The sequence below is a fragment of the Littorina saxatilis genome, linkage group LG5, assembly GCF_037325665.1.
Source record: "Littorina saxatilis isolate snail1 linkage group LG5, US_GU_Lsax_2.0, whole genome shotgun sequence".
In the NCBI taxonomy this organism is placed as follows: domain Eukaryota; kingdom Metazoa; phylum Mollusca; class Gastropoda; order Littorinimorpha; family Littorinidae; genus Littorina; species Littorina saxatilis.
This window is the reverse complement of record NC_090249.1, coordinates 11576485-11591295: the sequence shown is the minus strand read 5'-3', so window position 1 is coordinate 11591295 and position 14811 is coordinate 11576485. Positions and strand designations below refer to the sequence as shown.

Below are 14811 nucleotides of genomic sequence, written 5' to 3'. Positions count from 1 at the left end.
TTTATGGCAATCAATAGTAACGGGAACACGATGGCGCGCACAGAGAGAGAGAGAGAGAGAGAGAGAGAGAGAGAGAGAGAGAGAGAGAGAGAGAAAATACAATCATGTGTTGTCGATAAGAAACGGGGGGGGGGGGGGGGGGGGATGAAAACAGGGAAGAGAGAGAGAGGGGGGGGGGGGGGGGTAGGGGTGGAGATGCAGAGAGAGAGAGAGAATATAATTATGGCAATATGAAACAGGGGGGGGGGGGAGGGACAGAGCAGAGACGTTGGGGTGTGGGGGGGGGGGGGGGATGCAACTTGCTAACAATTTTTTTCTCTCACTTAGGTGCATTCTTCTTACCGCTGAAACTGCACCCCCTCCCTCCCTCCCCATACCATTCTAGCCACGGCCAATCCTTGATTTGTCTCAGCAGCAAAAGTCAATCCCCTGTCTGTGCATGCCCTAAGCACTCTATCCCAAACTGGTGTGTTGCTTGGTCAACGTGCAGCTACGTCCTTCGGTTGACATCATGGCCATCATCCGATAAAAACAAAAAGCTACCCCCACTACCGTTTCCCACACCCTTCTCAAAATTACTCGACTAATTGACCACCCGCATGAAGAACGAGAACTCCATAAATCTGTATTCGTTATTATTACTTCTCTGTGATCATGATGGGTATCCTTTTGTCAGTTCACGGAACCAAAATGACACATCAGCGGACTCAAGCGTGTGTACACACACACATTCTCTCTCTCTCTCCCCCTGTCTCTCACACACACACACCCACACATTCTCTCTCTCACAAACACATACGCACACACACACACTCACAAACACACATTCTCTCTCTCTCTCTCCCTGTCTCTCTCTCACACACACACATTCTCTCTCCCTGTCTCTCTCTCACACACACACACATTCTCTCTCTCTCTCACAAACACATACACACACACACTCGCAAACACGCGTGCGTGAGCGCATACGCGCGCGCGGTTTTCAGTCAAAATACCTGAATACACCTCTCTCCCTTCATTGCTAAATTCCTTCCCCACCCCTCCCTTTTCCCCAGCTATGATCAAAACTGGGGTCTTCGCGAACCCCGAACCGCCACAAACCGAAACACGTTGGTAGGCTACACACCAACACAACACGGGCCTCAAGCACACACAGGCTACAGGCGCACGCTGCAAATCATTTGATCACAGCTGTAAGTACACTGTAGTAGTAGCATTCACGTGACTCTTACCGTCAGAGCTTGACTGACAACGACACGCATCAGTTGACACAACAGTTCGATAAGAGGAGCAGGCAGGCAGGTCACAAAACGACGCCTCACAGTTAGCAAGCAAATCACTACTGTTTGTATCACAATATTGTTCATTCCTTCGCCTGCTAAGTTCATTCTCCGATAACCCCTTTCTAGTCATTCTTCTAAAACACTCAAACAACAGAACTAGAGTTTCAAATCGTCACCCCCACCCTCCCCTCTCACGATCTCAAGGCTAAGCTAAGGTTATTGACACGAAAACTGATTCCTTGTAATAATCTCTTTAACAAAATAGATGCATTACAAGCAACACTGCTCTCTAGCTGAAAAATATGTTGATCACTTTCTCACAGAATGCTCACGCCCTCCACCCCCTTGCAACACCGACCCTGACCTTTCGTGATTTTTACAGACACAAACAATGAATCGTTATCAGCCAATCAGTTCAAAATGAAACATCTTCCGATGATGACGCACACACGGTGCAATGAAACAACTGACCAGACCAGAAACTAACTGAAAGAACCAGGATGCGCCAGACTAGCAAACCCCAGGCAACCAACTGAAGACGTCAACAAGTGGCATGAAACGATATCATAACATTTAGTAGATATATCTGTGGGCCTGAAACGAAATGATCAACACTGCAGTTGCAAAAATCCAAGTGAGGCTAGGCTAGGCAAAACCCAAAGAATGTGAGAGGGGTAGCGCTGTCCTCTGGGAAGCTTGTGAACATAGGACTGATTTTCTTTAATTTTAAGCAAATTATCACAGAAAACATGATATATATTTACGGATTCAGGAAGTATACAATGCAATCATTTTTGACATCTTGAACACGCCGCCAGTACAACTGGCCTTGACACGGAACGATTCAAGGGGGGCAATCTCAAGTCATCTGAAAGAGGGAAATCCAAACGCAATCCGTCTTGTTCGATTTTATGGGCTTGGACGATAGAGAAAAATAAGAAAAGCAAAAGCTGGAGTCCAGTCTGGACGAAACTGCTATCAAGAACGCAGAATTGATTTTTTCTGAGTTGTTTTTTTTAGCCGTAAGCGCCATTTCTCATTTCGAATTTCTCATAACTGCTGTTCACCGCAGTGAAACCAACAAAGGGGCCTCACTCTGGAAGAGTTTCCTGCTCCAATAAACATGGCGCTTACGTACGGCTAAAAAAAAAACTCAGAAAAAATCATTTCTGCGTTCTTGATAGCAGTTTCGTCCAGACTGGACTCCAGCTTTTGCTTTTCTTATTTTTCTCTATCGTCCAAGCCCATAAAATCGAACAAGGCGGATTGCGTTTGGATTTCCCTCTTTCAGATGACTTGAGATTGCCCCCCTTGAATCGTTCCGTGTCAAGGCCAGTTGTACTGGCCGCGTGTTCAAGATGTCATTTTTGATTTTGTTGTTAAAATTTCAACTTTACTGAGCAAATTATAAATGTTTAACCTTCTAAGCTGAAATGCAAACCTATGCTGACAGCAGTCAACAAAATAAGTCAGAAACACCACTGTAAAATCTGATTCTGATAGCAGTCAGGGATGAAAACAGAGGAAGAACTTCACACATTTGAGAAAATCAGGTTGAAAAAAGGAGGGAATCTTAAAATGGGGGTAAATGGAGGTTATGAACAGAAAATCTGAAAAAGCAAAGGTCTTAATCAAAAAGGTGGAATTCTTCACTTAAGGGGGTCTTGAAAGGGGGGTTCCACTGTACTGTAGATTTCACACAATGACATTCCTGGGTTTGACACACAAGACTACAGTGGAACCCCCCTTTTAAGACCCCCCCCCCCCCCCCCCGCCCCCCAATCTAAGACTTACTCTCTTTTAACACTTTCTACCCCACCTATGTTGACCAAGGGTTTTTTTTAGCCAAGACCAGCTGTACTGCAGCAGGTCACTCTGAATTGTAGTAACTGTGTACCAACTGTGTATCAACACACTGGAATGCAGGCGTTAGATGGACGTTACAGGAAGCGACTGAAGCTAACAGTCTGAGCGGATATATCCGTACCTACCTGGTCGGATATATCCGTACCTGGGAGACAATGAGTTAAGACCTTACTTCTTTAGACTTTCTCTTCATAGTCTCCAAATTAAACTCCATTTTAAGACTCTCTCCTTTCTAAGACCCGATTGTCTCAGATTTTTGGAGGCCAACAGGGGTTCTACTGTCTCAGGACAAGCTGGGGAGACAAGTTACCCCAGGAGTCAAGACCTCTTCAGAAGCCTGCTGCCACACTTCAGAAAAAAACAACAGTGAGACTCCACCCACAGTGAGATAAAAGGCTGGAGAAATGAAATTCCGTTTTGACAGCAGGGGGTACAGCAATGACTTCAACTACACTATCACCCAGGTGCGTCCATCCATGACATTCATATTGTGCTTTGAACTGTTTTAAAGTGTTCCGTCATACATGCTTGCATCGCAATTACAATCTTTTGTTCAAATACAGGTACCTTACGTACAAATTCACGCAAGTTTAAAGAAAAAAGGTAAAAAAGCCAAGGATCAGGTAAAAGAAACGCGACATAGAGAGAGAGAGAGAGAGAGAGATTTACATGCATACAAAAAGTGATTCATCACTGTTGATATGAAGAAAGAGAGAGAGAGAGAGAGAGAGAGAGAGAGAGAGAGAGAGAGAGAGAGAGAGAGAGAGAGAGAGAGAGAGAGAGCGAGCGAGCATGCATACATAAAGTTATTCATCACTGTTGATATGAAAAAAGACACACAGACAAACTGAGACAGACAGACAAACAGACAATCAGAAGAATCAGAAGAATGTACTTACTGGTGCTATTCCATTTACACTGTACCCTGAATTTACAAAACCCTGGAAAGGAAAACAAAAAAGTTATTAGAGCATGGAAATAATCAAACAAGAAGGGCAAAGCCCATACGACTCACATGCTTGACCTTGACCTTTACATGACCTTGACCTTCAGGGTCAAGGTCAAATAACTAAACCTAGCAATGACATCATACACTAAGAACTGCTTTACACATTTTTCCTACCAAAATACATGTGACCTTGACCCAAGGTCAAGGTCATCCAAGGTCATGCAACACAAAGCTGTTAATTCAAGACATAGGAAGTACAATGGTGCATATTGGCTCTTTCTACCATGAGATATGGTCACTTTTAGTGGTTCACTACCTTATTTTGGTCACATTTCATAAGGGTCAAAGTGACCTTGACCTTGATCATATGTGACCAAATGTGTCTCATGATGAAAGCATAACATGTGCCCCACATAATTTTTAAGTTTGAAACAGTTATCTTCCATAGTTCAGGGTCAAGGTCACTTCAAAATATGTATACAATCCAACTTTAAAGGACCCTTGCGACCTTGACCTTGAAGCAAGGTCAACCAAACTGGGGTCCAAAGATAGGGCTTACATTGCCCTGTATAGCATACATAGCTAAGGTTGCCATTCTCGATAACTTCAGAAAAAAATGCAAAAATGTGAAAAATGGTCGTTTTTAAGACAACAATTACGGCCCCTGTGACCTTGAACTTGAAGTGAGGTCAAGTTGCCGCACATGTTTTTTGAGATCTTGTAACCATACACCATCAGGCCACATCAGGTGTTGATAGACTTAATAGTGTCCAAGAAATATCCAACGTTAAAGTTTTCCGGACGGACGGACGATTCGGGTGAGTACATAGACTCACTTTTGCTTCGCATGTGAGTCAAAAAGCACTGAAGAGAATTCCAGCAGACAAGATTTACTTGTATAACAAGATGTCATATAACAACCCTGCAGGGGCATCTAAGAGAAAAGTTACTGCTGAAAATGATCTACGTTTACTTTTTTACCAATTTTGCAATTCTATCAGTTTCTGAAACCTGTCACTACTTTTGAGCAATCAAAGTAACAACTACTATCATACATAGAAGGAGAAATGGAGTCAAAATGACGAAAACTAAATCACATTAAACACAATGGATCACATTATCTTTTCTGTTTATCAGCAAAATCTTTGCTTTCATAAATGGTAGGCTGCAGGAAATGAGACAAACTTTTGAAACTGTGTTAAAGTAACAAGCAAATCTCAAACTTAGAACCCCCAGTGGCTTTTTAATAAATGAATATATATAAAAAATGCCAATTTGCACTGCATCATACAGCAGCTATGCTGTCAATTGTTGGTATGTGCCCCAGTGGAGCTATTGCCCTTGTTCTATGTAAAAGCCTGGCTAGGTTTGAGATTAGTCACCCAAATCCTTTATACGGGAAAGAATGTGCCCTTAAATGAATGAATACAATAATTTTGACGAAATATGTACACAAAGTAAGGTTGTGTCTTTCTGACTAGAATCCTGCACATGGGAAGGACTGTGCCTTTAACGAATACAATAATTTTGATGGAATATGTACACAAAAAAAGGCTATGTCTTTCCGACCCGAATCTTGCACATGGGAAGGAAAGTCCCTTTAACGATTTTTTTATTTTTATGTAACATGTACAAAAAGAAAGACTACATTTTTCTGGACAAACTCAAAGCCGTCTCCACTTTTGTTGACACAAATCTGCAATGTTGACGTCCACATAACACAAGAAACAGTAACGAATACATGACACAAACAGTAAAGAATACTCACATAATCGTGAAAAGCTTTTGCTTCGCTACTGTGATCACAGGTGTCTCTCCTCTCAGGTGCCGCACAATATAAATCCCAGAACACACTGCACACAAGTAAAAGTAAACACACATGAGATTGAGAACACTAAATTGCATGTCAAGTTAATTGTAAAGATCTTTGTTGTGACTTGGCATGGCAAAAGACTGAAAATCATGGATAAGTAAAATGAAAAGAACTTAGAATCACAGTGTATTTGCCAGTTAAACATAAGGTAGGTGTGTCCACTGCTTCAGCAATACAAGAAGCAACCAAAAAACTGATACACCTGAAACAAAGCCCTCCTGAGACTCAAACTAGGCCATAACACTGTGGCCATCACAGCTGGAGCTAAAAGGCCTTAAAATAACTGTCCTTTTTGTGTAAGCCATCAAGCACAGACCACAGACTTGTCAAGGCTTTTACATGTGATTAAAGATCATCCTTTTTTTTCTGCTGCGTTCATGGGCTGAAACTCCCATGTACACTCGTGTTTGCAGAGTGTTTTTGACCCCGCCATTTAGGCAGCCATACGCCTCTTACGGGGAAAAGCATCCTTTAACTTTAACTTTTGAAATTGAAGTTAAGAAAACATATGCCAAAATTCAACGCCCAGGCTACTTTTCCTGTAGACAGCTGTATGGCGCTTTTTTGATGTAATAATTTTGCAACTGACAAAAGTTCCAATGTGTGAATCCAGCCAAACATTCTCACGCTGCACAGAATGCAGCAAGGCTGTGGATTGTGGGTATGTGTTGGAGGTGAAAGGTGAAAGGTGCTCTAATCTCATGCATAACCCTGCATACTTCTTTGATCATTTACACAAGAAGGGATGTATCTTTCTTTTCTTTCTTTATTTGGTGTTTAACGTCGTTTTCAACCACGAAGGTTATATCGCGACGGGGAAAGGGGAGAGATGGGATAGAGCCACTTGTCAATTGTTTCTTGTTCACAAAAGCACTAATCAAAAATTTGCTCCAGGGGCTTGCAACGTAGTACAATATATTACCTTACTGGGAGAATGCAAGTTTCCAGTACAAAGGACTTAACATTTCTTACATACTGCTTGACTAAAATCTTTACAAAAATTGACTATATTCTATACAACTTACAAGAAACACTTAACAAGGGTAAAAGGAGAAACAGAATCCGTTAGTTGCCTCTTACGACATGCTGGGGAGCATCGGGTAAATTCTTCCCCCTAACCCGCGGGGGGTGGATGTATCTTTAAAATACAAACACCCCTTAAGTTGAAGAATAGTACCCTGCAAAGCCTCTGTCTTTCAAACCCACAGACTCCATAAAGGAGTTTGGGGCGAACAATGCACGTTCACTCACGCCCGGCAGTCTTCATAACCAAAGACAGATTATGTACATAAATTTAACCCAACAGTTTGTGTTCCTGACTCATCCTAAAGACCAGAGGAGGTTGCGATGGGATATGAAGGGGTGGGTGGGGTTAGTTTCTGAGGCAGATGGGGGCAATCACCATCAAACAGGAATTCTGAAAACTGGAACCCGCCCCCCCCCCCCCCCCCCTTTTAAAAAAAACAAAAGCATAGTCTGAACTTAGTCATGTCCAGTAATAAAACACATACTTATCTTGACAATGAATGACTGCCATATATTTTGAGTGTGTGTAAGCTTTAATAATTTCAAGTTATTCAACTCCATTTCAACAACAACCAACAAAGGTAGGTAAACTAACCTAGAATAATGGCAGTTGAACTTGAAGGTTCAAAGCAACCTGTTACAAATCAGAGAGAGAGAGAGAGAGAGAGAGAGAGAGAGAGAGAGAGAGAGGGAGGGGAGAGAGAGAGGGAGGGGAGAAAGAGGGAGGAGAGAGAGAATGAGAGCGAGAAAGAGAGGTGAGAGAGAGGGTGGGTGGGGGAATAACATTTACAAGACGGAAGACTGCAGTTTAAAAGTTGCCCAAGGTGCTGCCAGAAAAGGCTATTCCTACCAGGAAGTAAACAAGCCAATGTTGCCCGTGGAGCAATACATGATGATAGTTAAGAATCACACGCAACTAAAAAAGAACAGTTACACACCAACCCCACTCACCCCTCCCTCACCCTTTATGAAAATAATAGATAATATATTTAAGAATAACATTAACAACCTTCACGTGGAACAGAGGGGTAAATGTCCGTTTCCATACACCCATCCCTAACACCACCCAACCGACCCCCCCCCCCCCCCCCCCCCCACCCCCACATATTCACCCTTTGTCAACGCCTGGAATCGATGAGGTGGTAGTTCCCCTTGTACCCCCCCCCCCCCCTACATCCTTTGTCAACGCCAGGAATCGATGAGGTTGTAGTTCCCCCTGTACCCCCACCCCGATTCCTCCACATAAAAATATCTTTCCCACTCCCAGTCTAACCCACTCGGCCACTGGCAGCACAGAGCAGTGCCGAGCCGTCAAAACCCCAAAACTGTAGGAATGGCCATCAGCTCTCAAGTATTGACCGGTTCCTTTTTTACTGTCCTCTCTACTGACTCACCCCCCCCCCCCCCCCACCCACCCACATCAGTCCACCATGCAAGGTTTCCCAACGTGCAGTTCTGCACACTGTCATCTTAACCACCACACACTTTCTTATACTAACTGCCAGTGCCAGTGCCAGGCGCAAAACCTTGCTTCATGTGGGTTTTGCAATAGGCGTTAAAAAAAATGTGTGGTCGTTGCGCTGGGCGGTGGGGAAGAGGGTTGAAGAACGGGACAGAACTGCGTAGGTGTTGTGTGTGGCCCTGATAAACAAACAACTTAATCAAAGCAAACCTAATGCTTTTGTATCAGCTGTGATGATTAAAAATTGTCCAATTGTCTAAACCCATGGCATAACCAAGCTAGGATACTGTCGGTGTAAAAAATCATGCATCTGTCCCACAGCAAATCACTCATTAATAAAGCCTCAAACTTCTCAAAAGGGCCATGAGGTAACCGCTGTCAAGTTTACACCAAAGAAAAAACACCATGTATCAGGATTTTTTTTGTTTACAATCGCCAACTTCCCAAATGGCAAAAAAAACACCATGTTAACCTGCTAAATGTACGTAAATTAAAATGATGAGTGACAAAAAACTACCTTAAGGTGTTTTACAAAGTAATTCACGCCCATTATGGAACCACACCTCAATCCGTAAGTTTGAGGCAGAAAAAAGACCCATTCTTCAAAAACGTATTTCGCTGGTGAGAAACTCAAATTCCATATTCTCCCAGAGCGCCTCTTCATCATCAGTATAACCAGACCATGTGAGTGATCTTCCACTGTTGTCTGACTGATACATCACACCCCCCCCCCCCCCCCCATCCCAGGAACACCTCCTCCCCTCGCACCAGCATGGAGAGATCAGCACTTGCTTAGCTCCACAACTCGCATGACGTCATTGGATGCTGCCTTCCAGTTCTACAGTTCAGCTACAAAATCAATAGATCAGAAAAACAAAACTTTCAGCAGACGTCACCGGCTCCAAAAAAATGTAGATCATTGACACAAATAAGTCTCGTCTACAACACTGTCCAGCTTCCATTCTATCATTCTTTTCCTGCTATGTCCTCCTCTCTCCCTCTCTGTGAGTCTCTCTCTCTCTGAGTCTCTGTTTCTTTTCAAACCCAGTCTCTCAGCCCATAATACCTGCACATCCAAATGCAACAGAAAGCCTTGACCCTAACAAATTGTGCCCAAAATAGTCGTCCTTTTCTATCAAAACCACCGCTCTATCTGAGCACCCGAAACAGCAGTCTCCATGTCTGTTGGCGCTGACAAAAATCAGCCATCTCAAAAATAGCACTTATCACTCTGTTCACTATAAAATCTCTATTGGTACATGACATGCTTCTGTCAAGTTGTGGGTTCATTACATGTTCCACTGGAAGCAGCAGAACTTATTTTTGGGGGATTAAAGGTCAATTTTGGGATTAAAGACACAGATGTTAATTTCTAAAACAATCATAAACTAAATATTTTCTTTAAAACACCAAAAGCTGCACCCATACAAAATGAAGAGTCTCAACCATCTGATCATAGACTAACAATCACTCTTTTGAGCCATGTTTTTCTTTCTTCAAGCATAGATTTGATTGATTCCAATAGGTCCACTCCCAGTCCCAACGATTTAAAGTTGTTCACACCAAAAAAAGAGGGTAGCAGTTTGGAATGAGGAACCCCCGAAGGCCAACAAAAATTCTCTTTGCTCCTCTATCTTCAAAAGAGGACAACTGTATCAGCCCTTTCAATTGTGATGAGTGGTGACAGTATAAAACTGCTGTACTTTCTGCAGCATTCCAACCTGAGAAATCATGACAATTATATTGATTGAACAAAGCTTCTCTGGTATTCTTTTAATATCCAGTCTTTGCCACCGCTGATCCGCTTAGGTTTTGCAGACAGTGTCAATGATCTTATATTATACAATAATTGTATTTGTCTGATGGCACTCCCATTGTATTGAATTAATGGTTTTAGAACATTAGGTAATAACTTATGGATACAGAATAACATCAACTAAGTTCCCTGGCGTATGACGGTAAACCAGTATTGGCGTTAACCGGTACCGGTTGAAATGAGAAAATACCGGAACAAAAACGGCTGCCGGTATGACCTACCGGTTGATTTTTGAACTACCAGGGTTTTTTTGCTGGTAAAACAACAAAACCAGTAGCCTGAGTTGGACTCTTACTGGTTCCAATGACCAGCCTACGGGTTTTTTTCAGGACTTTTTGCATCATAAAAGTTTGCGTACCGGTTTGAAAAAATACTAGCGCCATCACTGGGTAAACAACACACAGACATCTTGCACACTTTAAAAAATCCCTCTGAAGAAATAACAGCTGTGTATCTCTGAGAACCCCACACAGCTTCTTAGTGTTATTTCCTACAAAAGGGTGGTGGGGTGTTGTTGTTGTTTCATGTCTAAAAGAAACTGTGATACACATGACATGTAATTCCTAAACACTGTCTAACTTTAAAGGCTTACTAACTTACTCCCGTGTTTACAAAGTATAGTTTGCCCACAATCGATGTCAAACGCACCATAAGACCATATAATGACGATATGTCGTCATGCGCGGACCATATACGTGCATTTCAGCTTGTTCTAGCCTCTGAAAAAGTGAGGATGTCAACAACGACACGGAGTTCTCTCCCTTGCGTCAACAGCGCATGTGTTGCCAAATCTATAAATAGGACGATCCAGATCAAAATGAAAATTAACATATCTCAACATTGAAGGGGTCCTAGACCACAATATTTTGCAGGGAACTTAATTTAGCATGTCTCCAGCTGTTGGTAAAGCAATTAGCGTGTATAGTCATCGAGTACATATGGCTTTAAAGCAGATCACCAGGAGACTTCCTTTTGCCACATACTCTCTAAACAGAAGTGTTCAACTTTTGAACACAGTTTTGAACACAATGTGATATACAGTAGTGCATAATTCTACTAGCAAAAGTAAAGCTGAATACTAGTGTTTACCATGTGTGCAACTCTCACTAATAAAACTATGTACTATGTCACACTGTGTTCAAAACCAGGATACACAAATTGTGTTCAAACCTGGAAATCTTCAGTTTGGAGTGTATGAACCTGTCAGTGAGGATTTAAAAAAAGATGACCATGGAAGTTTATTAGAATGTTTCGGGTTGAGAACAGGTTACAACAGTGGCAACATTACTGTGTTTTTCTGCTGCAAATCTTTTATCTCATTCTAGAACTAATTTTCTTAACATCTTTTAATCTATCTGGTGATAATGGGGATGTTTCTCAGAACAGATTACACATACATACCAAAAGATATGCCATTGTAAAGTACACTGCGAATATGTAAGACCTGTCTCTTGCAAGATTGTAGAGAATGAAGCCCTGTGTATGAATCTCTAAAGCTTGATGACTTTCCCAGGTACTAAGCTTGTTTGCATTTCTGGGGGGATGGGTGGGTTAGAAAAAGTGGGGCTTGTGGTTATCCTCTCATTTGTCATCTTTATTTCCGACTTCCAGACTGAATAGGCATGCGTCTCTGGTTGTATTATTAATTGTACTTCTAAGCTGCACAACAGGTACCGCTGTAAGGACGAATACAGTGAATCCTACAATTTAATTCCAGGAAAAATAGCTGCCATGGGAAGACATTCTTTCAACACCACTTCTGAGTTACCTTTACACACCAGGATTTGGCATCAAGACTCAATTTTATTTCCTTCAAGTGCATTGACATGGCGTAATGTTGCCATACATATTTTTGCCATAGGAATTGATACAGTATGTAAGGCCAACTTTATTGTTGACAGCCAGGCAACAGTGAACGGCAGCTGACTTTATCATCTGTAAACTATGGTCATACACGTAAAAACTCACTCATGCAAAAACACGAGTGAACGTCGAAGTTTCAGCACATGAACAAAGAAAAAGAAGAATTATCTGCAAACAGAAATAGTGGAATCTCTTGAATCATAAGTATGATACAAACTCAGAAACTAGAGAATTAGAGAAGGAGAGAAGTACTGTTGCCGACTACAAATCTCATCTTGCAAATCATCAACTGAAACCAACACCGCAAAGAACTGCAGCTTTCTTGAGAAATGCATAAAGAATGCTCATTCCCCTGTTTAAACGACCCCCCCCCCCAAAAAAAAAAAAAAACCCAACCAAGACACAACAATAAGCATATATATTCACCATTTCAATGTCTGAAGGGAAAAACAAAAGTAAGCGTGATACCACAGAATAAATCGTGTTGTATTCTGTGTACCCCACTAATGAACGTATCTCTGTCTGTCTGATAGTTTTCATTAACAGATTGTTCATCCCATGATAGAGCTTACGAAATGACATGCAGGGTTTCATTTACTAGTGCGCCCTGCGCCATTGATTCTGAAAATGTCCCATCACAATTCCCTTCAGTGCGTCCAAGGGCGCATTGAGATCACATACCACTGCGCCACCAAATGTACACTTTACATCGGATTACAGTTACACACACACACACACACAGAGATAACACAATATAATGGCTAATTCTCAGATGGCACCATATTGCACCATTTTGCATCTTTGGTCAAAACGCGTACAGGCCTCTTTGGCGCTTCTTGCCTTCGACTATGTCCCATCGGAATTTGGTTGAGGGGGACAAATGTCCCATTGCCCTTTTCTCCCAGGCTAAACCCTGGACATGTATTTTATTCATGTATATCAATTGTGACCCCACATTCCTTTAGTAATTCCATCCATGACCTCCTGGTTCTGGTCAAGAGCATTACAGAATCAACTATTCTTTAGTTTCACAGAAAAACTGAGAAGTATGATGCTCTACGAATACAATGTCAAGTAAATATTAAAATGTAATAATTCCATAAGTATCCAAACAAGGTACAGGGCTCCCCTAACTGTGCGTCCCTGCTCACTAGAAACAGGAAAATCAGATAAAATCAGGTCTTAAAATGGAGGGTAAATTTACAGAGATTATGAACAGAAAGTCTGAGGACACAAGGTCTTAAAAGGGAGGGAGTCTTAAATTGGGGAGTCTTAAAAGGGGGGTTTCACTGTAGTAGTTCTTGGTGGGGGTTCCAGGATGCATTTAAGTTTAACTTGAAACGAGCAGGGGCCAGGTTCTCTCTATCTCTTAAGTTATATGACCAACTCTTTTTTTTCATCTGACTAAATGAACTTTTAAATCTGAGTGTGACAAGACAAGTGTGAACATAACTTTCAGTTTTGTATCTTCTTTCGGGAATGGGAAGCAAGACCTGAATGGATTCCTTCCGTCTGTCTTTAAGTTTAATGCCGACCCTTTTCACTATCAACTTGCTTGCCATAAACTTTTGTGTAATGCCGTATATACTGTATTACAGTGAAAGAAATCGATCTCTTCAATGAGAAGGTTGTTTTAATCATCATCAAAGATCAGTTTCCACTCAATTGTAATCTTACTCTTGCGTATGAGAACCTGCACAGATTTTTTTTTTAATGCTCATGAATGCAATTTACTGACTTGTAAGTTGTATGCAACTAAAACATAAACCTCCTCCGCAACTTATGACAACTAAAACATAAACCTCCTCCGCAACTTATGACAATATTAACAGTTCAATTGTTCCCAGACTCAGAGACTAACTAATAGTATGCTGACGGATCGAGGTTCCCAGTTTGTAGGAAAGGTCATGCGTCAAGTCAAAGAGCTGCTCGGCATGAAGGGTCTTACGACCACTCCGTACCACGCACAATGTAATGGGTTAGTGGAGCGGATGAACGGAACTTTGAAAACTATGCTGAAAAAGCTTTGCAAAGAACACCCCAGAACTTGGAACAAATGGGTCCCTGCCTTACTCTTTGCTTACCGAGAAGTCCCACAGGAAAGCTTAGGCTTCTCTCCCTTTGAGCTACTGTACGGCCGGACGGTTCGGGGACCCATGCAGATCTTGAAGGAACTGTGGACTAAAGAAGATCTTGAAGAAGACGTGAAGACGACTGCGCAGTATGTTGTCGAGTTGCGCAACAGACTCGAAGAAACGTGTGATTTAGCTCAGCGTAGTCTAATTAAGGCTAGCGCCAGATACGCAAGGAACTTTGACAGGAAGGCGAAATCCCGAAGTTTCGATTTGGGGAGCAAGGTTTTGCTGCTGTTACCTTGTAAAAAGAACAAACTCGAGATGGCATGGCAGGGCCCTTTCAAGGTGATGGACAAGACCGGACAGCATGACTATCGCATTGAGATCCGTGGGAAACAGAAGCTCTACCACATCAACCTCCTGAAGCCTTATGTGGAGAGACAACCCGAACGGGTCAACAGGTCATATTTTTGAATGATTGTGAATTAAAGCCTTGGTTTAATCTTAGTGGGGGGGTATTGTCACGGTCCGTGACAGAAAAAGGGCTCAGCTGGACCTGGGCTAAAACTATCTACAGGTCAAAAATGTCAAGACTTTT

At 42.1% G+C, this 14811-nt stretch overlaps 1 protein-coding gene across 7 annotated transcripts in view; it reads right to left on the bottom strand.

Moving 5' to 3' along the window:
* LOC138966290 (single-stranded DNA-binding protein 3-like) overlaps positions 1 to 14811 on the bottom strand; it is a 115955-nt gene that overhangs the window by 94804 nt on the left and 6340 nt on the right. For all 7 annotated transcript variants that reach the window (XM_070338455.1, XM_070338456.1, XM_070338450.1 and 4 more), the window contains exons 4-5: positions 5867 to 5951; positions 4049 to 4090 (exon numbers count right to left, since the gene is read on the bottom strand). In XM_070338455.1, coding sequence (XP_070194556.1) covers positions 4049 to 4090; positions 5867 to 5951 — 127 coding nt within the window. The remainder of the gene's footprint in view (positions 1 to 4048; positions 4091 to 5866; positions 5952 to 14811) is intronic.